The sequence below is a fragment of the Microtus oregoni genome, unplaced genomic scaffold (assembly GCF_018167655.1).
Source record: "Microtus oregoni isolate MIOR12 unplaced genomic scaffold, Mior012 000172F_ref0000184, whole genome shotgun sequence".
Classification (NCBI taxonomy): domain Eukaryota; kingdom Metazoa; phylum Chordata; class Mammalia; order Rodentia; family Cricetidae; genus Microtus; species Microtus oregoni.
This window is the reverse complement of record NW_024544828.1, coordinates 382,376-407,052: the sequence shown is the minus strand read 5'-3', so window position 1 is coordinate 407,052 and position 24,677 is coordinate 382,376. Positions and strand designations below refer to the sequence as shown.

At 43.3% G+C, this 24,677-nt stretch overlaps 1 protein-coding gene across 8 annotated transcripts in view; it reads left to right on the top strand.

The window, feature by feature from the left end:
• The window catches only part of LOC121445289 (actin-binding LIM protein 3), a 119,705-nt gene that overhangs the window by 31,005 nt on the left and 64,023 nt on the right, over window positions 1–24,677 (top strand). For all 8 annotated transcript variants that reach the window (XM_041647335.1, XM_041647336.1, XM_041647338.1 and 5 more), the window contains one exon: window positions 14,092–14,229. In XM_041647335.1, coding sequence (XP_041503269.1) covers window positions 14,092–14,229 — 138 coding nt within the window. The remainder of the gene's footprint in view (window positions 1–14,091; window positions 14,230–24,677) is intronic.

The window sequence follows — 24,677 nt, the reverse complement described above, 5'->3', positions numbered from 1 at the left end:
ACTCACAACCTGTAAGAGACAAAGCCGCTAGGTTTGACAGGTTCTGTAGCCCAGTCTCTCTTCACACTTGCCCAGTAGGGAATGGAAACTGGCTTCTGTTTTTCTGCAAAGGCACTACCTTTGCATGCTAAACATAGGCTTCAGACGGGGATCTGTGACCATGTGAGCGAGGATGAACCTTCAAGGCCTATTCCTTGTGTCGACTGCTCCTAACCACGGGCAGATATCCTTCAGGCTTCAATTAGTTCCAATTCCATGGTCTCCAGTCTCATAACCCTCTCTGAAGGACCTTGGATGTCAGGCTCTTTGTTGGCAACATTATGAAGCTAGCTCTAAACCAGATGTCGAAAAGAACAGCATAGACTGAAGAAAACATTCTATTTCTGTATTGTCCAGGATAGCAGCTTAGGAGTCTGTGTAGTTATGGAGCACTTGAACTGTGTAGTATAACTCAGAATTGAATGTTCATCTTCTTTGTCTTTTTTGCTTATTTATTATTTATTCATTTATTTATTTATTGGTTTTTGAGACAGAGTTTCTCTGTGTAACAGCCCTGGCTGTCCTGTAACTCACTCTGTAGACCTGGCTGGCCTCGAACTCAGAGATCCACCTGTTGTGCTTTTTGAGTCCTGGGTTAAAAGTGTGCTCCACCATTGCCTGGCTTGAATGTTAAATCTTTTTTTTTTTGTTAAACAGCTTAAATTTTATTGACCTCCCAGTTTTTAAAAAAGTTAAAGGTCATACTATATACAGATCGTGCAGAATGAATATGAAGAGATACAAATTAGTCATGCCCAAAAGATTGACTAGAGTCATCTTCATAAATACATATAAAATTCTTATGAAGATAGAGGGACTGCCAGCTTTTCTGAGACACTTTCCAAAGTTATTGAAGGCACAAAATATACATCATTGTGAATATACACATTCTAGACTTCGTGCCTCTGATACAGCCCAAAGATTTGGCTCCATGACTACTATAAAACTAAATATACTGAATGAGATTCTGTTTCTCAGGTGAAAAAGCCAGACCTATAAACATCAAGTAGATAATTACCCCAAAATATGAAGAATACAAATACAAGCACTTTATTTTAAAAAGCAAACACAAAAGATTGTGTAAATCCAAAAGTGTTAACTGCTTTCAAACTTCTATTTTGGATTATTTAGTACCTATACAAGTTTGTTCCCAGAAGCTTATTTATGCATCACTAGTCTCTACTATGGAAAATGATTCTAAAAATTAACATGGTTTTCAGTATTTAAAAATCTCACTATTTATATAAAAGCCTAGAGAGACCAATAATATCCAATAGCTTCAAAAGATAAACTAAAGACTCTTAGGTGTAATCAACTTTACCAATGTTTGTCCAGGTCTGTTTAATATATACACAAGGAAAATATACTCACTATAATTTTTTATAAAATAGCAGGTAAGGAGTAGATGTAGGAGATGTAGAAGGGGAAAGAGAATTTAAAAAGTCCTTTTCTTCTGTAACTCTTACTTCAGAATCATCAAAAAGCAACCACTTCCCCTCGTACTCCTTTAAGCTTTGCACTACATATGAAATTTTGTTCTCCAATCCATTCATGTTAATGCCTGTTTGGTCACTGGATTCCTTGTTCCTGTCAGATTCATGGGTCCCATTAGTATCATTAGTTTCAGAGTGAAAATTGCCATCATTATACGGAAGCAGAGCGAAGTCTCTTATTTGATAAAATGCCTGAAGTTATCACTCTCCATCTGAAGTGCTTTGCTGCTAGTGGCTTGGAGTTTGACTGTTATGGTGGTGGACTTTCCAAGATCAACACTCCTTTACTGACACCTCTTAAACTGTCCCTAGAAGAATGGAGCACAAAGCCGACTAAAGACAACTATGGATTATTTGCTGTTGTGATGCACAGTGGCATTACCATTAGTAGTGGGCACTATACTGCTTCTGTTAAAGTCACTGACCTTAACAGTCTGGAACTAGATAAAGGGAATTTTGTGGTTGACCAGATGTGTGAGATAGCTAAGCCAGAGCCACTGAATGAGGAAGCAAGGGGGATGGCTGAAAATTACGATGATGAAATATCAATTAGAGTTGGTGGAAATGCCCAGCCAAGTAAAGTTTTGAACAAAAAAAATGTCGAAGCTGTTGGACTTCTTGGAGGACAAAAGAGCAAAGCAGATTATGAGCTGTACAACAAAGCTTCTAATCCTGATAAGGTTGCTGGGACAGCATTTGCTGAAAATAGAAATCTTTTTATTTATTTATTTATTATTTAAAGATTTCTGTCTCTTCCCCGCCACCACCTCCCATTTCCCTCCCCCTCCCCCTCCCCCGATCAAGTCCCCCTCCCTCATCAGCCCAAAGAGCAATCAGGGTTCCCTGACCTGTGGGAAGTCCAAGGACCTCCCACCTCCATCCAGGTCTAGTAAGGTGAGCATCTAAACTGCCTAGGCTCCCACAAAGCCAGTATGTGCAGTAGGATCAAAAACCCATTGCTGTTGTTCTTGAGTTCTCGGTAGTCCTCATTGTCCACTATGTTCAGCGAGTCCGGTTTTATCCCAGGCTTTTTCAGATCCAGGCCAGCTGACCTTGGTGAGTTCCTGATAGAACATCCCCATTGTCTCAGTGTGTGGGTGCACCCCTCGCGATCTTAATGAACTGTCATTTAAATAGTCACATGGCCAAGGCTACCTACCACATTGGACAGCCTACCATCAGCTAGAATCATCTGGCTGTCTTCCAGCCTCTGGCAACCCCTTAGCAGAGCTCGAAATCAATTTATTTAGTAGCAGACAGCATTTGAAATAAAATGGAATAAAATAATGGGATAGAATTATTTTCTTTTTCAGAAAAGAAAAAGGAAATGTGAGCATGTATTATGTGTGCTAGGCTTTGATAGTGACACCTTGTTTCACAGATTTATATCCGGGGTCATGGCCCAAAAAGAGTTTAAAAACAGCTTCCTGCCCCAGAGTAAAGTCATGGAAACCTTGAGAGTAACAAGCTTATATGGTGCTTCCTTCTCTAGCCTGGAGCTCTGCGAGACCTCATTGCAGGAATACTCTGTCCCTCTAGGTCCTACAGGCATGGGAACAGCATGTGGCTTGTCTCAGACAGTAATAGAAAGTGACTTTGTGGTCATCTGCCTGTATAGATGCAGAGACCCAAAATGATGACCTACAGACAGAATCTAGTTTCTGACCACAGTCCCTGGGACTCAGTAGTTTTATTTTTTCCTCCTTTAGATAGCTCATCTCTTCAGTTGGGGTACCTGGTTCAGTTTTGCCATCCCCATCAAACACCCCTAAAGGAACTGCATGTTGCAACCTGTACTTGCTATACATTCAATTATATAGAATGTGATAGGAAGCTGAAAGATCTCGGGATGCAGCTGTTAACTTTATAGGTAGGCAAACAAGCCCCAGAAATGGGAAGGGAAATGCTGAGACTTCCCAGAGAAGCAGCCAAGGAACAGGTTCTCTGATGCAGAAGACAGAGGAATGATGGAGAGAGTGGAGAATGTTAGGGGATAGGAGGGAATGAGAAAGAAGGGGCTGGAAGAGGAGTTGGAAAGATGGTTAATACCCTCATAGCCAAGGCCTACAGCTAGGTTGGGCTTCTGTGGAGTAGGTGATGAGATTCTAATGAACATCATGAAGGTCGTGAGGGGAGCATTGCAGGACTCCAAGCGTTTGGTCCAGGGTTTTGCCCACTGAAGAGAGCCTCAAAAAACCCAGACATCTGAGAGTGGAGCGAGCTTAAAGTAGCTTCCAGGATTCCAAAACTTGTGCCCTGCCCTCCGATGAAACATCCCTGGCCTGAAATTTAGTATTTTCCCCAGGTGGCCAGCGCAATGAGGACCATGGAAAACTTCTTCCCTTCTCGGAGGCACATGGTTATATCTGTAAAGGGAGAGGATGTGGGTAGGGTGAGGCAGGAGCAGACTGGAGGGTGGGAGTAGGGGAACAGTGATCTGTTTTGACTGCCCTGGTTCTGAGTTCATCTACCTGGCTTCTCAGCTAGGATCCGAACCTCGAGCCTTTGAGTGCCGACACTTCCAGAGAGTTGGCTGGTGGCGGGGAGCCATGGTGATCTGTAAGACCTTAAACACAAACACCAGGCCACCAAATAAAGCATGTCTGGGGAGGTATGTCCAAGCCAAACAACAACTGGTCCAGGGAAATTCCCTGGATAACAACCAGGACAAAATCTATTTGCATTCTATGTGGGGGAAGAGGGAGGAACTTAGAAACTTCTAGGTATTTCTAGAAAATTAGATGTTTCTAGGCCCCTCCACTCTAATGAGAAAACCTTTAAGTCCAGGGGAACCAGTTTGCTAGCCGATATCCCCTAGATTTCCCTACAGTGTATGGGAGTTTGATGGGCTGCCAGGGTCTCAGGAAGCAAACATTGTATAAATATTGAAGCCTTTGGCTTAGGGGCCAGGGAACTGAGTCACTCAGCACAAAGACAATTGCCAATTTCCTGAGGGCCTCCATTTTCCAACATGGTTCCCAGGGCCCCAGACAAAACCCAAATGGTATTTTTCAGATAAGCTGTGAAGTGAGCAGGCAGCTGGAAAAGGGGCTGCCAGGTTGAGACAACCACATTCTCCCCATTGAGAATGTCCAGGCAGGCCCAAAGTCCCGGTGACTCAGCAGGGAGAAGAGTATGACCCTTTCTTTTAGGGTGCCCTGGACAGGAGGTACTGCTGAAAACACCCCACCAAAGAGGGAGGGCAAAAGAGAAGAGTGGGCCTCTCTCTCCCAGACCTACAGATGCTGAGTGCACTCAGCTGCAGCCTTTGGGTGGTGGTTTCGGTCACATTAATTATCTGCTCTGGGCCTGGGAATTCCCTGTAGTGTCTGTCTCCTGGGTGGTTGTGAGAATTAAATGATATGATGCCGATGAAGGTTTAGCAACGATGATGGCACAATTAATGTTAGCCGCTTTATACAGACTTCTCCACTAACTAACTGTTACTGGGTGTTTGTGGAGGAGATGAGGGATAAGAGAGCTGGCATTGACTGATGGGAGCCTGCTCCAAAATGGAAAAAAAAAAATCCCAAGGCTAGCAGAGACCTAGTACAGTCTCCCTTTCTCCATCCATCTTCCTTGCCTGTTCCCAGCCATTCTTACCCAGCTTTGGAGAGTTTGACCAAGATGGCCAAACAATATTTTTGAAGCACTGAGGGTTGGCACCTCCCTTCCCACCCCTATTCAGTGAACAAGGCCTCAGGGTCAGGAAGGGCTTCAGAAAGCAGAGCTGACAGAGACGTTTCCTGGCTTTAGAATTTCCAGAGCCTGTGCCTTCAGAAGAACAGAAGGGCTTTACTGCAAATTCAAATGTTCAGCACAAAGCGTAAATTAGGGAGGACAGAAAGAGCTCCTATCTCAGAGTTAACAAGATTATTCCTCTGCCTGGGGGCCGGGAGGGGGCTCTCTGGGCAAGAAAGGAAAAGGCGCATCTAAACTGAGTCCTTAGAAGGAAACCCAGTGCCAGCCCTCTGGATAGAGCCCATGCTCACAGGCACCGTCGACAGCAGACAGGGAGGGGAGGCAGGAAGGGGCAAAGTAACTCAAATAGGCTTTCCACTTATGGCAAAAGAGACATAGATATTTAAAGATATATAAATATAGATATAGGTAGATAGATAGATAGATAGATAGATAGATAGATAGATAGATAGATAGATAGAGATAGACCTAATTCAAGTAGAGCCAAGGGGAATTGTGAGAAGTCACTGTGTCCCTGAGTGTGTGGCGGCCACTTGTGCCTCCTCACTCATGATGCTCACTGCCGTGAAGCCCATTTCATGTCAGACACATGCTGACATGTGTCCTTCTGCTGTAACTGCCTGTGGCAGCAGCTGTCAGGGGCAGCCCGTCTGGCCAAGAGCTTGCCACTCTGACATATGTACCAACAACACTCTCTGGAAGAAGGCAGTCACAGCTGTGAGGCATGCTGGCGAGCCTGGCAGCAGGGCTGCAGAGGGCATTCTGTTGCCTTTAAAGAGGCCTCATGTGTATCCGACTGTGCTCCCAACCTGCTGATCTGGGAAACTACGGCCAGGCCAGGACCATCTGTGGGGAGACCTGAGGAATTGAGAAAACTCGTGCCTCCACCCTGTTACAGAAGCCAGCACCTACAGGGTTCGTCTTTCTCGAGGGCCAGCATGTACTCCTGCCAAGCTCTCTCAGCCTGAGCCAGGGAAACTCAGGACTGACATGCTCTGACCTGAGAATGGCTGTCATGGCTGCTTCCTCCTCGGTTAAGGGTGCTGAATTACAGGACTCTTACTCTATACCCTAGGATCCTCCAGTCGTTGTTTCTGGATTCTTTCTAAATGGCTTTTTAGGAGATTAAATAGCCGCTGTCAGAGGAAGTTAGACACCCTTTTAGCTGTTCATCCCCAGGGCTCCTGCAGAGAAGCCCCTGCCAGCAGACCACGGCTGCGGTCAGAGCCTGAGTTCCAGTCAGAGCCATACAGACTGGTCTTCTATTAACTGTGTGACGTTGGGCACGTAGCCCCAATTCTCTGGATCTCTGTTTCCTCATCCATACAATAAGGGGAGTGGCATTCTTCCTTGAGTGAAGGAAACTCATTAGGAGGACCCGTGTAGCTTGGTGAGCACACTTCCTGACAGAGAGGAACCCCTCTGCGTTTTTTCTGTTGCCCTGGCAAACTTGTCTTCTGCGTTTACCCTCCTGCTTCACCCTAGGCCTCTAAATCTTGGAAACTGGCCCTGGTCACCTATGTCACACTAGACCTCAGCATGGCCATTAGCTTAGGATAAGCTCACCCTTTCTAAACTCTCTGACCAGCTGTCTAGAACCTGGGCTCTGGGCCAGCCGAGCTGATCTCTGGGTTTGCCTACTACGGTCCAGTTGTTCTAAAATGGACACTTCTTGCACCCTGAGGCAAGCCTCCATGGTTTGTGCAAAATTGACAAACTCCTCTCCCCTGGGCGGGCCTCAGCTTATTCATTTGTTCAGTGGTTCCATGAATCAGTTTGGTCTTTCTTCTATTCATTCATCAAATGAGATGATGAATCATCAAGATGATGCTCATCATCAAGATGAGCATGTACTACACGCTCAGTGCTGCGAGGAAACCGGTAGACAAAAGCATGGCGCTCGCCCCATGGGGCTCCCAAGGGCTCCCAAACCAGTGCATATGTGCGACCTCTCAGCCCCTTTTAGCACCAAAGGTCTGAGCGTTCTCATAACACACACATGGCCTTCCGAGGTGATAAGAACACATCACTCACTTATTCTAAATAGGCACACACTACAAAGCCCAAGCTCTCTCTTCGGAGACAACAGACATGCTCAAAATACGTTGCACAGGCAGATCTTGTCTCAGTCTCACAGCAGGAAGTGCCCGGTTCTTCATTCTTCTGTGGCCCACAGAGAGCCTTAGACGGAGGTCTCCGGGGAGGAGCTAGCGGTCAGCAACCAACAGCTGTATTTTGACAGCCATCAGGAAGGGACAGAAAGGAACCCTTGCTGACTTTGTCGAGCAGGGGATTTAAGAACAATCTGAGCCAGGGTCAGTGGCTAGCTGATATGGGTAAATTTGGAAGAACAGATTCAAGGTCAGGATACAGGACTTAAGAAGACTTTGAAATTAGTTATTGCTTTTTGAGCCTACGTAATTTGTCAAAGAGTACTCTGAGCACAGTCTAAGTTACTTAATACAAATGCTGAGTTCGTCCCATTCTAAAGATAGGAAAGTGAAGGCTCAACTTTGCAACTGACTGCAATCCAGAGCCCATCCTAGTCCACCCACACACCAGCATCTAAACGTGCCCTGTGCTTTTCCTCTTTCAATGCAGAGATTAGTGCCTCTGTGACCTCATCTTAGGAAGTTAGATCATGCCCACAGGATTGTTTCAACTCTGAAATCAAACCCAATATCCCGTTGTGAGTTACCAGATCCATTCCTATACAAACCTCCGTCACCTTTCACACAGCCACTCTGTGCCAACAAAGTGCGGGCTTCCACACTTGGGTCTCGTGGTACTTAACTAGTACTTGAGAACACACTCAGGGTACTTTGGGTTCTAATGAAGTCAGCACGCTGCATGTGGCAGCTGCTGCATCCTGCACCCCATCTAGGTGTGCATTTCTCTGGGCCCCAGGCCATCGCCAGCTCATTGCTGAAGCAGTGGGTTCTCTGCTTGATGCTTCACCTTGCAACCAGAAACTCAGCTGTTTTTATTACACTTTGAGCCAATTAGTCAAGCTGTTAGGCTGTCTCCAAGTCAGTTTTGTTGCTCTTTTAATTATACTCCAGCATAGCAGAGGTGCCTCTAGTTTTTAAAGAGCATTCTAAAGACACTCTATTAAAATATGAGAACATTTTTATTTCCAAGGTCAGGTGACCCTTGGGGAGAAGGAAGAAGAGATTGCACAGGTGGCCCATGGGTAGAAAGAACATAACTTCAGCTGCAATGCTTATGAGGGAAACTGTGCCATTATCTGCTTTTAAAGAGACTAATAAATCTGATCACATAAAACAGAGTCTAGTTTAAATGTAAGACCATTTCGTGGAGAGGATGAAGTGTGGAAGAAGAGAAGCCCAGAAGCAGACCACAAAGGCAAAACCATTTGTTAATTAGAGCGAGCCTTATAAATCATGTTGTCTAAGATGCATGGTGGCCAAGAACAAGGCTGAGGCTGGAGAAGTCATATGATTGATCCAAAATTAGAAAGAAAGAGAAACAGAACCCGGGTCACTACCAGCCTGCTCAGAGAAAGGCGCAGAAAGGCATAAAAAGATAGCCAGGGAGGAAACACAGGTGCAGAATCCGATGCTGAATCTGGACTCACTGGAAACAAGCAGATGCTGATGAGAATAGAGTTGGGGACCCTCGTACACAGTTGGTGGAGATGTAAATTCCCTATACACATCAGGGTGGAGGGTTCTCGAGAGTTAAAATTAGACTTGTTATATGACCCAGCAATACTTCTTATCAGTATATACTTGAAGGGATCTAAGTAGACATACAACAGACATGTCTGCACACCGCTGTTCATCAAATAACTTTTCACTAGAGCCAAGTCAAAGAATCATTAACAAGTTAATGGATAAAGAAAATGTGATAGATAGATAGATAGATAGATAGATAGATAGATAGAGATATGTGTGTGTGTGTATATATATATACAATGGCAGTTATTTCATTTCAACCATAAAAGAGAAGAAAATTGTGTCATCTGCATATATGTATATATAATTTTTAATGTGTATGCCCCTCAATACATTTCTGTGTACCACGTGCATGGAGTGCTCCTGGAGGTCAGAAGAGGGCATCAGATTCTGTGGAACTGGAGTTACAGATGGTCGTGAGCTACCTACAGTTGCTAGAAATGGAACCCTGGTCCTCTGGAAGAGCAGCCAGTGCTCTTAACCACTGAGCTGTCTCTCCAGGCCAAGAAAATCAGTGCTTTTTACACAGCTCAGAACCTATCGTTTCCATATCAAATTCAGGGTGTGTGTGTGTGTGTGTGTGTGTGTGTGTGTGTGTGTGTGCGCACGCGTGCGCGCACACATGTAATTAATCCCAATTACAAATTGTTTTTTAATACAACTTTAAAACTTTTGGGGATAAAAAATGAATAATTTATATCAGGTGTGATAGTGTACACCTTTAATCCCAGCACTCAGGAGACAGAGGCAAGAGGATCTCTGTGAGTTCTAGGCTAACCTCCAAACTTCATAGGAAGACTCTCTCTCTCTCTCAGAAAAAGAGAGAGAGAGAGAGAGAGTTTATGTCAAAGGAAGTATCTGTAAGATAATTTATGTGAGCTGTTTTTGTATTGCCAGAACTCAACCAGGCTTAATTTCTTCTGCCTCACGTTGCATTTTTGAAACTGTTACTTGCACTGTCCAATATGTTAGCCACTGGCCACCTATGGCTACTTATATGTAAGCTTATATTAATTAAAATTAAGATTAACACAAAACTCAGTCATGCTAGCCACATTTCAGATGTCCAGCAGCTACATACAGCTGGCAACTAGTGTACTAGACAATGCAGATATCGGCTGTTGTCTGCCAGCCTGGCATACACCACTAGATAGCACTTTTTGAGGGCTGGCAACAGTGGTGACTCTCACCTAAATAATTCTAAAAGAAGTCAGAGGTTCCTAGGAGTATGTTGAGGGCATATCACATAATCTACATTGCCTAAACCTGGCAATGCCAGGGATTATATCACAAGCAAACAGAACTACTTTCCCAAAGGTTTGTCACCACCCTTAAATGATGCTCTCAAGGACAGGTTCCTTACGCCTGAGGTAGTTTGGGAATCTGTATGTAAATCAACTTGGAATCTAAAAGACCTTTACACATAAAATCAATGTAATAAATCCTGTAAGTGCACCTCCCTACTTTATAGGTTTGAAAAGGTGGGGTGAGAGAATGACCAGGAGAAAATCAGCAAGTCAGATCCCATCTTTTGGGGGATGGGGAAGGTCAGTGACTGAACTTGTTGAGCGCATGCGTGCAAAGCGCCAGGTTCTGTCTGCTGGCATCACGATGAAAATCCAAATAAATCAGCGTTTGACAGGAGCTTCAGATGGTGGGGGGAGGCATGTTCTCCACATGTCCCTATACACACCTACACAAAGAATATTGTTAGGTTCATTTCCTAATCTAATTAGCCAAAAAATACAAAATATCACTGGAAATGAGATCGCTGCCAAGGCAGGGGCATCTGCAGCCTATCTCAACCCAGCATCCCTGACCCCAGAGGTCTGTTGACCCTCTCTAGTGTTGAAAAAAAGATCAAGTCACAGCACCCTTTTATAATCAGCCTGTATCGGCAACCCGGAAGAGCTCTCCCAGGGGTGCCTGTATTTCTGCTAATGATGTACTTAGAGACATCACACACTCCTAGAGCTTTGACCGTGCCCATCATCCCAGCAGCCTCCAATCCTGGAGGTGGGGACAGAGGGACAGAGTGAAGTTCCAGCTTACAGTGGCCTGTTCTCCTCCTCCACCTCCTCTAATTTTCTCTCTTTTCATCAGGCTCAAGACTGAATTCTGGAGGACCAAGCTCGCAAAGACACTTCCCTAAATTAGAAAAAAATGAATTGCTCTTGAATGGCGGTCCTTGAACTAGAAAAGAGATTAAATCAGAAGTCGTAGATGAGCACGTGCGCTGTGGGTCTGGTGGGGATTTGAGAGCCTTCCAAGCTTTCCTCACTCGTGGGGATGGCTGTACTATTTGTTCTTACTTCATTTTTCAGGCACACAGCTTTGCTTCCCTTGGCAGGGGTATACCACCATGCTGCTCATATGAGTAGGATTTATATTTTCTCATGAGCCAGAGAGGAGGGGGGAGTGTAATATTTTCTAGGGGACTCTGAGAAGAAGTTAGAAAAGAAAGAGAAGGGCTTGGACTCAAGGGAATGTTTCATGAAATGTTCTAGCTGAGGAGAATTGGTTTGAGCTGTGGAGAGACGGTGGCCCCGATTCCAGTCCATGTTCACAGGACACACACACACCTGGGTGCATGCATGTGTGCACACAGAGACCGGAAGAAGGTGTCAGGCTCTCTGCAGCTGGAGCTACGGGAGGCTGAGAGCTGCATGCCGTGGGTGAAGTACTCCTAACCACTGAGTCATTTGTCAGCCTTTGGCAGGGCAGCAAATGCATTTTTTCCATGTTAACTCATTCAAATTTAGTTAATGATTTCTTTACCTGGCTAATGAATGCATTTCTTTGATTTATCAACTGAAGACAGAAAAGAAAAAATGAGTAATGGAGAGAGGCATTATGAAATTGAGCCAGGCATCTTGGTGATGCCTATAATCTTAGCACTTGAGAGGCAGAGGCAGAAAAATGATGAGTTCAAGGCCAGTGAAACTGTCTCTTTTTTTAACAAAAAAAAATGATTTTTTTTTTCTTCCACCCTAGTTACCAAACCTCTGAGAGTCCAGTTTCAGGGTTAAGCAGCCAGGTCCTTGTTCTACAGCACACATGTAATTCAGGACACTTGTAATTAGGAAAGACAGAGACCCTGTTCTCTTGTCATTAAAAAGAGAAGAGTGGATGAGATGAGTTGAAGAGATTATAGACCTCCTGATTATGAAACTAGCTTGAGGGTGGTGTGGATAACACCAAATTTAGTTAGGGAAAATAACAGGTGCCAGATGCACCAGATAGAAACTGTCTTGGTTGTGCTGCCGTAACAAAGTCTTGGAGGCCATGACAACCATGATTTGTTCTTGCTCATGAGGGATGCGTATGCATGGATCCAGGCTCCAACATCTTGGACACCATCAACAGCTTCTCCACATATAGCCAGGTGAAGCGATCAGCAATATGCAAATCAAGTACTCGTCCCTCGAAGGAACACACACAATCTCCATGGAGATTCCATTGCCACAGTCACCATGTGCACTCTTCATGTGCCTAGAAGGCATCCAGACGCCAGTGGACAGACTACAACTGCACTTCCAAGAACCGTGGAAGGATGTGGTCTTTAGATCCCCTCTGTAGTTCAAGAGTCCAGGCAAACTATAAGTTATAAACCCATGAAGTCTACGTGCATAAGTGGTATTTTCAGAACAAGGCTGAGCCTTCTAACAGAGTATGAGCAGATGATTTTGAACTATGTCTCCAACTTTGGGTGGAAATAAAGGAACTGAATGATGTTTCATCAAAGACCACTAAGGCCACCTATAAGAGAGACTGGATTTCTCAAAGGCAAAGTTCTTTATCAGGTTACATCAGATGGCTGCAAATGGCATTTCAACCTGAGGTCTTATGGTCTAGGCAGGTACCTATTACTCAATTTCCAAGACTTTGGGGTGGTTAAATCAACTACATCTCATGGGAAGTAGATCTCAAAAGTAATCATGAGTAGGTCTAAACAGAAGATTAACTAACAGTGAGGAGATCTCTCCAGCACTACCCAGGGTTAGTAGTGGCACTTTGCAGAAATATGTTATATAAAACGGCTAAAGTGTTGTTACAACCATTTAGAAATCATTGGAAATTCTGCCTCAATCTAAAGTCAAAATTGACTTAATAGTTTCTTTATGGAAGTTTTTTTAAATGTTCTAACACCGTATAACCCAAAAATACTACTTACATGCTCGGGCCTGACCGTTGGAAAGAAGCAGAAGTCTTTGCTTTCTGTAATTAAACTATTATGTTTCTATGAGAGGAGAAAGCCTTGTAGATCTGTAAAACCACTATAGTGCAGAGTATACCATGGTCTCAAATCTGAGCCAAGGTGTTTGAGGCAGCGTTCATTAGCACTGCAGAAAGGGAGGGCATGCGCAGGGGAAGTACCCCGAGCATCTTTCCAAACCAAGCCTGCGGGAAAGTCCCACAGGGCAACACAGGTGAGCGCTGCCAGGAACAGCTAGATTCACAACACATTTGAGTTTGGATTAATTTTCTTTTCTTTGCTTCATGTTCAGAAGTCTTTTACTGTTGTCAGATTTTTTTTCAACCCTCTCTGGCTCAGTTATATGACCACATCTCAGGCTTTGATCCACAGTTTAAGGAGCTGGGCTGTACAGTAACAATAAAATATATAGTATAGCAAACAGTCATTAGTATCATTGTCAAATATTCTGTACCGTACATGATCGTGTGCACTTTCCGGGGCTGGCAATGCAGTGGGTCTGTTTACAGCAGTATCACATGCATGACTAATGCCTTGCTCTGAAGCGTCACTCCACCAGAGCATCATGGGGCAATAGGGCCTTTCCAGCTCCATCCTGATGCCAAGGGTCCCCTGTCAGGGATCTGACCTTGGCCCAGACTTTATGCAGCACGTGAGCACACTCTTTCCTCTTCCGTGTCTCCTCATTCAACAGTTTGGGTTCTATTGTCGCAAGGAAAGGCTATGTGCACGCCTGAGTCTTTGCCTGTTGGAGGGGGCTCAGGGACTCATCTCAAAGGCACTCAGTCCGGCATATACCATGTGCTGGGGACTTTTGTCTGGTGGGGAGATAATTTCCACCCGTCCTACTTCTTATTCTCCTAGTTAAGATTATGATGACTAATGACTGACTTTTCCAAGAATTAGAACCTCCTAGACTGTGATCTCTCCTTTCCTTTTCCAGTTCCTTACCAGCAGACTCCTTACAGTCCCCGGGGCAGCTCCAACGTCATCCAGTGCTACCGCTGTGGAGACACCTGCAAAGGAGAAGTGGTCCGGGTCCACAACAACCACTTCCACATCAGATGCTTCACCTGTCAAGGTAGGAGGCCCTGGCTCAGCTCCCTTGGCAGATTCTTGGCCCTTCCCTACCAGCCCATGCCTAGGGACGGGAATATAACAAGCTGTTGAGATAGCTGTAAAGGCCAACACTTTCCACTGGGAATTTGCTCTTAAGTGGTGTGGATCCCAAGGGGACGCTTGAGTGAGATTAGAGCTGGGTGGGTGGGTGGGTGGGTGGGAGGAGGTCCTGGCCTTCTCAGAGAAACAGAGGCCGGCCAGGAAAAAAAGACAATCCTTAGAGCTAACGTCTGCATCTGAGAAGACTGCTGCTTGAGATTCTCAATCAGCTAGAGAGTGAATGAGAGTTTTAGCTACGGTGGATAAACCCAGTCTGGCTTTGAGATGTACAGCTATTCTATGACAGTATGGTGGTCCTCAGCAGAGAAGTCTAACGAAAAAAAAAAAAAAAGATTTGCCATTTGGAAACAGATGTTCTGTTGCTACCGCTTACCCACATAGAGCTGACTCACAGTGTCCTGCATCCTACGCCAAGGCTCGCTCAGCATTCCCAAACAGAGAGGATCACTGTAGCAGGAAGGGAGCGGGCTCATCTGAAAGCGAGTCCTGTCGCCCACAAGCCATGCTTCTCTCCAGGGGGCTGACAAACACCTCTCCTGAGGCACCTCCCATCTCTGCCTCCAGGCTGCCAAGTTCACAAAGCAGCCATGGCCCTGGCAGACCGCTTGTGAGCTTGACCCAGGTTTATGTGCTGAAAGTTCAATGTGTGCTTTTTGTTCTCTGTCCTCTGTGACCGCACTTCGGATACTCGTAGCCAGGTCTTCCCATGACAAATTATATCACAGGTCCTCAAACTGAGCCTCATCTGCAATGACTCCCTCCTGTGTCGTTATCATGAGGCTTCCTCTTTGATCCACTCTAGGTCGTCAATGTTATTCTTAAATCGCGATCCCCAGAACGCATCACAGTTCTCCAGGTCAGACAAATATAACAAGCACTGTGTTTCTGTCAATGGGACTCATACCGGCTTGATTTCTTAAGGACTTAATTCTTACCATTAACTTATATGGAATATATAGTCAATGGAAACTTCCAGATCTCCCCTTATCAATAATTACCTCAGCCTCATGTATCCAACTGGGCTTTGTATTGAGCTATATATACATATACATATATATATATATATATTCTCGAATGTGTTTGTAGAGGCATATATAGAATATGTCTTAATTTGTGCAATTTAAATTTTATACTTATATTGAGAATTGGCAAAGTCTTTAGTGCAGTTGAACCATACAGTATTTGGTGAGTGACTACTTTTACATCTCAGAAATTGGGGGCAGGACAGAAAATCAAAACAACAAAGGTGTCCTAAGGGAGGGATGTGTCGTGTGTCTCTGCAATGGATGTTCTGAAGAGAGTGTGAGCAGTTACCTTTTGCTCCTAACAAAATGTAACCGCGGACCGGACCAGTGCCTGCACATGGCCTCTCGCTTCCAGCAGGCTGGCCTGGCCTCCTTCATGTGGTGGTGTCAGATCTCCAAGCACAAGAGGATACACTTCAGTAATCAAGACCTTTCACACCCCAGCTTGGGCCATGCTTGTTAATGTCCTACTGTTGACAAAAAAAAAAAAAAAAGCCAATAGCCAAGCCAGACTCAAGCTCCTAGAGAAACTTTGCCTCTTGTGGGGAAATCTGAAGCCTCAGATCTCAAGGGTGTGAATGCAGAGAAGGGACTCATTTGGCCACATCCACAATCCCCAAAAGGCGGTATAGAGTCTCCTTTGACGAAGATTTCAAGGAGGAAAATAGACCATTATTTTTTCTGAATATTTCTAGGTCAGCTGCTTGGAGGTAAAACAAATGACAGGATTTGGGTTTCCTTCCCTAACAAGTAAGGAGATTCGCTGCCTTCAATAGGCAATTCTGAAATGTCTACCCAGTCCCCTTGCAACTCTCCCAACACGTTGTACTGTGCTGAGATAAAAGGAAGGAACCGGCAGAGGTCAGAAGCAGTCAGTGGAGCTGGTGGTGGAACAGCCAGGGCCAGATTTCATCCCGACGATGGTTTGTGCAAAGCCTTGGGGACATCAAGCTTCAGTGGATCATAGAGAGAAACAGAACATGCTAGAGCCACCAAAGCTGGGATATAATAGGAAACCATACAGCAGAGGTCCTGCCGAGGGCCTGCTCACAGTGCATCATGGGAAAATGGCTCTCATACAACAGCAAAGAGGATAGCAAGGAAGCCTGCCTACTGGATACAAGGGACTGAAATGTCTATGCAGCTGTTGAGAATCCATCCTTTACATGATTCATGGATGATACTCATACTGTGTATACATTTTATCAAAGTATATTTTTAGTTTCTATAAATAATTTTATTGTCAGTATGCCTTGGATAGAAATGAAAGCCCAACAGGTCCCTACAAAGCAAATTGAAAAGTGTTAATAAACACACAGAAACACACCAGAAAACTAACTCTAAGGCAACGTGGTGCACGAAACTTCACAGGAGAGGGGCTTGACTAAAAGTAAGATGAGTGCTAAGCAAGAAAAAAAAAAGATCTAATAATGGGGGGAAAAATCTAAACAACCAAAAATCTCACCAACAGTTGAGCAGCCTAGCACCTGAGAGGTGGAGGCTTCAGATATCAGGCCAGAAACAAAACAACTACAAAATAAAACAAAAATCCAAAAGGAGAGGGTGAAGGCAAAGGACCAGGAGTTGGAGGTCATCTCGGCTACATTAAGTCTGGGGCCAGCTTCAGGATTATGAACCCTCTCAGAAGAGAACACTGAAAGCTGCAACCAGGCACCTGTCAGTGAGGGTCTGCAGAAGGCCTCCTCTGGAGATTCGGGAATCCTTGGAGATTAGTGACATACCAATTCCGCCTTGTTACTCAGATGCCGAGCCTCCTTAACATTCCCAGAACTTCCAGGAGCCGGGGGTATGGTTGTCGCGGGAAGACTCCCAACTGGACCCACACTCAGGCCCCATTAAAAGCAATTGTGTTCACTTGCCAGCAAGGAGGCCTTCTTGGGTGGATGGAGAGGGCCCTGGTTCTCCATCTTTGTAGGCACTGGCAGTAAAATGACTAGTAAAAGGTAGAGCCAGAGGCTGAGCTGGGTAGGGTAGGAGGAGGGCTCAATTGTGAGCTAGCAGAGCCAGGCTGACCAGAATAAGATAGAGCGCATGCTCCGTGGTGCCCTTCTGCTTCTATTTGTGCTCGCATCATTAGAACTAAGTCTCAACTTGCTCCTCCAGGTTGAGTCTGGTGGCCAGGACCTTGCAAGCCTCCCAGTCAGAGTAGGGGCGCATGCTGAAGAGTTTCTTCAGTAACTGGTCCTGCTCAAAGGTAGTATTGATGGCTTAGTATATGAGAGGGCAGGGAATGCCGAGGTGCCTCCATCTTGACGGTAGATCAGTTCAGATGAGTTCAGGTGTTTTCCAGAGTCAGAAATTTAAAACGAAGTTTCACACTTGACAAACAGGAAAAGCAAATAATAATCCTTTCAGACGAAGCTCAGCTTTATACCAGACCTCAAAGGATTAACATAGAAAAATGAGTAACTCAGAGACAAAACTGCGAATCGTGGAGAGAAATGACAGAAATGGTGGAGACTAGACTGTTACATATTAGAATAGACATTATCGATGGCAGTCTAACAAAACTCTGCAGGGAAATATAAAAGATGCAGCCTACACGCATCAGAATGAAACCTCAGATCATCAAACATAAAGCAGTAATCTCAAAAGTAACCAGAAATCAGAGACGGATCATCTGCATCTGAATGGCTGATAGGGTGACAATTGATGCTCTCACATCAGCAAGCAAGCCGGAAAACAGTAGGATGTTCTTTCGTGGAGTGGAAGAAAAAGTCATCAAAGTAGGGTAATGTATTCATAGAAACCATTGTTTTAGAACAAAGGCAACCCAACATATAATGTCATACTTGCTGGTGAAAGGCTAAAATTTTCCCTATATGATAAAGAACAAGATGGGAATGTCTGATCTCACCACTAATGCTTAATGAAATACTGGGTTAGGCAAGAAAATTAAATTCAAAAGGCATATAAATTGAGAAGAAAGGAGCTGGGGTGGTGGTTGCACAAGCCTTTAATCCCAGCCCTTAGGAGGCAGAGGCAGGAGGATCTCTGTGAGTTTGAGGCCAGCCTGGTCTACAAGTGAGTTCCAGAATAGCCAGGATTGTTACATAGAGAAACCCTGTCTCAAAAACCAGAGAGAGAGAGAGAGAAGAAAGGGTTGAAGGGGCATAAACAACAGGCAAATAGGATTTATCAGGATAGCTTTAATATCAGCTTTATTAAGGGGAAGAAGGGGAGAGCTTACAAAACCAGGGTTTCAGCGACGAGCAGGAAATAAAAGGGGAAGGCGGGGAGCACACCCACCAGATTTATAGGTAAACATTCGCCTAAGGGGTACCCGCCCTTCAAAGAAGGTGATTGGCTGGGGCTTCCCCTACAAAGGATGAAAATGGTTTCTATTGCAGATAACATGATCTCATGTATAGCCAAACCTATGTGATGCATGAAAAAAAAATTATCGGAAGTGATAAATAAAATGTTTCAGCACACCAGATCAATATTGCAAACCATTTGTGTGTCTATGCACTGGCAATGGATAATCTGGAAGTAAATTTGAGAGAGGTAGAGATGTAATAGCTCAGCAGTAGAGCGCTTGCCTAGCATGAGTTCAATTCCCGGCACTGCTAAAAACAAAATAAAGCTGAGGAAACAATTCAGACTGGTGAAATGTCCCAGTGAGCAAAGGCACTTGCCAACAGACCTGCCAATCTGAGCTCAATCCCTGGAACCCACATGGTGGAAGGAGAGCTGACTCCCATAAGGCGTCCTCCGACCTTCATACATGCACTGTGTCATGCATATGCACGCACATGCAACACACAATAAATACAGTTTTTAAAAATCCTGCTTACAATAGCAAATAGATACAAACAAATATAACAAAAAATAAAAATTATGACAGCTTGAAAATGCGGAAGCACACAGAAAGCCATTCCGTCTTCATGAATTAGACTACAATGCTGCTAAGATAGCTTGAGTTCACCTGGGTCAACATAATAGAATGTCTAGTCCCCTCCAGTTGTCACAACAATATATTGACTGGGTGACTTAAAAACAGACATTTATTTTTTGACATTTCTGAAAAAATTATTAGTATAAAATCAGGACATGTTGGGCTTTAATGAAGACTCCTCCTGGCTTGGTAGCCACCATAGTAAGTAGAGAGATGGTGGAAGGAGGGAGGGAGAGAGCTCTTTATACAGGGACTAATACCACTGCTTACACAGGGCTCGACTCTCAAGGCCCCATCTAAAACTAAACCTAATTATCCTATGGCAACTACACCCCCAGATGCCATCAGGGCAGAGGGTAAAGCTTCCGCATATGCACTTCGAGACAGCATAAATCAGTCCATAAAATTCACATCAATTTACAAAGAGCAAACAATGAAAATGAACACTGAGAACCCGCACTTCTCACTTTTCAAACTTGCCACGAATAAAGCTAATAACCGTGCAGTGTGGTGATAGCACAGGGATTGGCATACCAATCGGTAGAATAGAATCACGTGTCCAGAAATAAACCTTCATATTTATGGCCAGTTTATTTTCAACAAGGTTTGCTAAAATAATTCAATAGAAAAAAACGGGTCTTTCTATAAACGGTTCCAGGAAAACTGAATATTCACAGACAAAAAAAAAAAGACAGAAAATAGACTGTTTCATACAAACATATAAAAATTAACTCAAAATTATTCAAAGACAAACATATGGGCTAAACTGTAAAATTTTAAAGAGAAAATAGATGAATAAATCGTTGTGACCTTGAGCAGGGTACTGAAGTAATAAGGGCGGCGGCGGAGCTGCGTCCCCAACACCCCGGCCGCCTGCCCGGCTAGCTTATGCCCCGAAATAATTACACAGACACTGTATTCCTCCAAACACTGCCTGGCCCATTCTCTTCTAGGCTAATTCTCACATATTAATTTAGCCCATTTCCAATCATCTGTGTGTAGCACCCCAAGGTGCGCTTACCGGGGAGATTCTAGCCTAGTCCATCCTGGGTCGGAGCTTCATCCCGGGAGCGGAGCATGGCGTCTCTCTCAGGCATCTGCTCCTGAGAGCGCTGTCGAGTCTCTGACCTCACTTCCTCTTCCTCCCAGTATCCTGTTCTGTTTTCTCCTCCCACCTATCTTCTAACCAATAAAATGGGCCAGGGCAGTTCCTTTATTAGCCAATGACCTTCCTCCATCATTTCCCCTTTTTCGGTTTAAACAAAAAAAAGGCTTTAACTTTAACATAGCAAAATTACATATAACAAAACAGTTATCAAGTAAAAGTTACGATAATCTTTATCATAACTAAGGAAAACTGTAACTATAACTAACTATTCTTAACTCCATCAAAGACTCCAGAAAGATATAATATTACCTAAGTAAACAAGAACTAAGAAACTTCAAACTCTAGAAATGACAAAGACATCTCGCTGCCTGGACAGTCACCCAAAGTTCTTTTGTACCGTTGGGGCATCCATCTTCAGCCTTCAGGCCCATGGTATCCAGCAGACATTTCCATAAAGCAGGAAAATTCAAAGTCAGTTCAGTCACTATCTGTTGGGTCCTGCAGAATGTCTCGCAGACTCTTTCATGAATCAGGAACCCCGAAAGATCATCTCACCTTAGGCAAGTTCAGTAGTCCCCTCTCTGCGGGTTCTCTGTGTCCAGTTTATGCAATAGTCCAGGCAAGAGCAGTTTCTTGCCCAAATGGCTATCAAAGTCCATAAGGATCCTCTTCGATGCCCATCTTCCTCTTGAAGTAGATTGGTGCTGCCAGGAGCAGAGTGTCTCATTGTCATGAAAAGTCCTAAATTATTAAAACATTTAAAATGCCATATTCTATAATCTTTGAAAAATATGAAGAATGCCTATCTAAAATATATCTATGTACATCTAGAAAATCTTAACTAACATGACTACAAACTTGACTATTATGATTATCTATTAACAATCTATATTTCTAATTATACATTACATTTTTAAATGAACTACACAATCACAGTTCCTTAATCAAGATCAGAAACACATATACATATAACAAAATTGACCTTAAATCACTAAAACAAAATCCATATCAATGTAAATTATTCATATCTCTATCATATCCCCCTTAAAATGTAAAAGAACGCTTATAAACCACATTTGGGAATATGGGCGCAGTTTTTTCTCTCCAAACTGCTTCCTGCTGAATGGGGGCGTCGTTAATTAGGTCTTTCATGGTATAACCTGTGTGTTAGTTTCATCTCAGTTGGCAGTTGAGCGAAGCAATTTTCTGAAGATGTTCACAACAATCCTTCAGGAGGGCGTGGTCCATCATACCAAATCGGAATAGAAGAAATGAACAGCGTCTCATCCTCTGTGAAAACAAAATAAGAAACTCCTTTCCAAAGTATCATATCCTTAGATCCAAACTCAAAATATCTATGTTGGATTAGTTCAGAAGCATTTATAAACAAATATCTTTTAGTAGCTTTTGCTCTTTCCTCAGCATTCAAATAATTCAAAGAGAGCATAATAGCATACAGTATCAAAATTATCTGTGTATTTTCCATCTTTGTGCAGCTTTGTTTTAACCTCTATTTTGTTTATTTTTACTTTTAACTCTTTACTTTTTGAGACAGGTTCTCTGTATCTTTGACCTGAAGTAACTCTGTAGACCAGGCTGTCTTTGAACTCTCAGAGATCTGCCTGTCTCTGCCTCCCAGGCATTCGGGATTAAAGGTGTAAGCTACTATACCTTGAACTCACAGAGATCTGTTTGCCTCTGCCTCCTAGGCACTGGGATTAAAGGTGTGTGCTACCACACACAACAACTCTCTTCCTTTTTTTGTTTTTTACTTTAAGAACTTCAACTTTTAGTCTGCATATATTTTTAACACACAGTAAACCATTTAGAAATTTTGTTTGTCTTTGAATCTCTCTTTACTGTATAGGGTACCAGCTTCTCAGACAATATAAAAAGGAGACTCAACAGAGAAAAAAAAAAACAGGCAAATTAAACATCATCAAAGCTTAGTTTTATGCTCCAAAACACCCCTGGTTTTTTTATTTTTTGAGACAAGGTCTCATTTTGTAGCCCTGGCTATAACTCGCTATCTAGATAAAGCTGACCTCGAACTCACAGATAACCACCTTCCTCTGCCTACCAAGAGCTAGGATTACAGAGTAAGCTACCATGCCTGGCTTAAATACACCCTTAAGAATGTGAACAGATAATGCTGCTAAGATAGCTTGAATTTCAATTGGATCAACATAATACAATGTCAAGTCACATCCAGTTGTCACAACAATACCATTGACTGAGTGACTTAAAAACAGAAATTTTTTGACATTTCTGAAAAAAATAATAGTACAAAATCAGGACATGTTGGGCTTTAATGAGGACTCCTGTTTTGCAGATAGCCACAATAGAAAGTCTCTCTGCATGGTAGAGAGAAGGTGGATAGGAAGGGAAGGAGAGAGAGAGAGAGAGAGAGAGAGAGAGAGAGAGAGAGAGAGAAAGAGAGAAAGAGAGAGAAAGAGAGAGAGCTCTTTATACAGGGACTAATACCACTCCTTACAGGACCCAAATGGAAGAAAATATTTACTTATCAGATATCTAATCAAACACTGTGCTTAAGCTATGTAAGGAATTTTTACAATGTAATGATAAAAATGATAACCCAGTGTCAAAATGGACCAAGGAAATGACATTTCTCCAAAGAAGTTATACAAATATCCCATAAAAATGCCCAATATCAGTAGAATCCAAAGGCAGCAAATCAAACCACAGTGCACACAAGTTCCCATACAAAGGATGGCTAAAATCAGACAATCCCAATACAAGTGTTGAGGAGGATGCAGAGACACTGTGACCCTTGGTACTGTTGGTGGGAATAGAAACAACTGTGCTGTCTTAAGAGACTGTCTGACAGTTCCTCAGAAGGTTAAGTCAAGCCTAGAATTCAAAATTCCACTCCTGGGTGATTTTCATTTTAAGAAAAAATGAAAGCAGAGTCTGAGGAAATGATTGCCAAGAGTGAAGACGGGATCCCCCAACCCCATGTAAAATGCAGCTACTCCAAGTGGTGGGCTGCGAGATGGGAAGGGGAGACAGGTGGACTGCTAGGAGCTCATGAACCAGCTAGCCTGCCTTGTGCAGGCCAAACAAAAGCTAGAAGACAATTAAGGAGCAACAGCCAAGGTTGCGCTTTGACCACCACACCCGTGCCATACACACAGGGGCTGACGTCCCCCACATACACAAATACATACACATACGCACATGCAAAAACAGGTGAAAACGTTTTCACTCAAAGTATTAGACATGATGTTCATAGCAGTGCTACTCGTAGTAGTTGAACAAAAGGGACTATCAAATATCCATCAGCTGACGAACTCATAAATAAAATACATTTTGCCTATCCAATAAGATATTACTCAGCAATAAAAAAGGAATGAAATACATTCTCCAACCTTTGGAACATGCAGGAAAGACTACACAAATACATATTTCAATCTGCATATATGAAATAGTCAGAATAAGCAAGATTACTGGGTGGAAGCAGTTGAAGAAATGTAAGTACTGATTTTAATGGGTGTATGGTGTATTTTGGATGTGAAGAAAATACCAAATATACTAAAGTATACTAAATATGACTGAGTTATACATTTTAAATAGCTGAATTTTATAGCATGGAATTGTGTGTCATTAAGACTGCTCAAGGAACATTTTTTGGCAAAAACTGGATTTGGTTTCAACAGACCCTCATGAACTGAAATTTTGGAGTGTGTTCTGTAGGCAGAAGGGAAGGGACCCTGAGATGGAAGAAAAGAGAGATGCAAGATGCAAAGATTAGCAAAATCTTGATGGAAAATAGAAAACACTTAGCAGTGATAAGAGGGAAAGATATGATGTATAAAATACTTATGGTAAAATGTTAACTGGTAAAAGATAACAGCAATAGCCTTAAATAATCATAACAGGAAAAGAAATTTGAACATTAGTGAGCCAAATACCCCACTCTAAAAGTGAGAATGGGGAAAACAACAGGAAGGAAAGAGTAGACAGAAAGCACAGATGAAGAAAGCCGACGTGAGTTCTGTACAAAAACAAGTTAAATAGACAACACGACTGAAAAATCACTTCTGTAGGAAGGAGAAACAGGCAAAGGTTAAAGTTAAAGCACTAAGACGCTGCATGTGCTGCCATAGTGGAAACACAACATGCTTCCGACAGTTCAGAAAAACAGATTGCAAAACCAGGGTTAAAAAACTGATCCTGGCAAAGCGAAACTTACTAAAAGTTACTTTAAAACAATGTTTAAAACTGAGTGATTCTGTAGCTTCCTAAGATATTGAACCACTGGAGCTGTAGTTAAAACC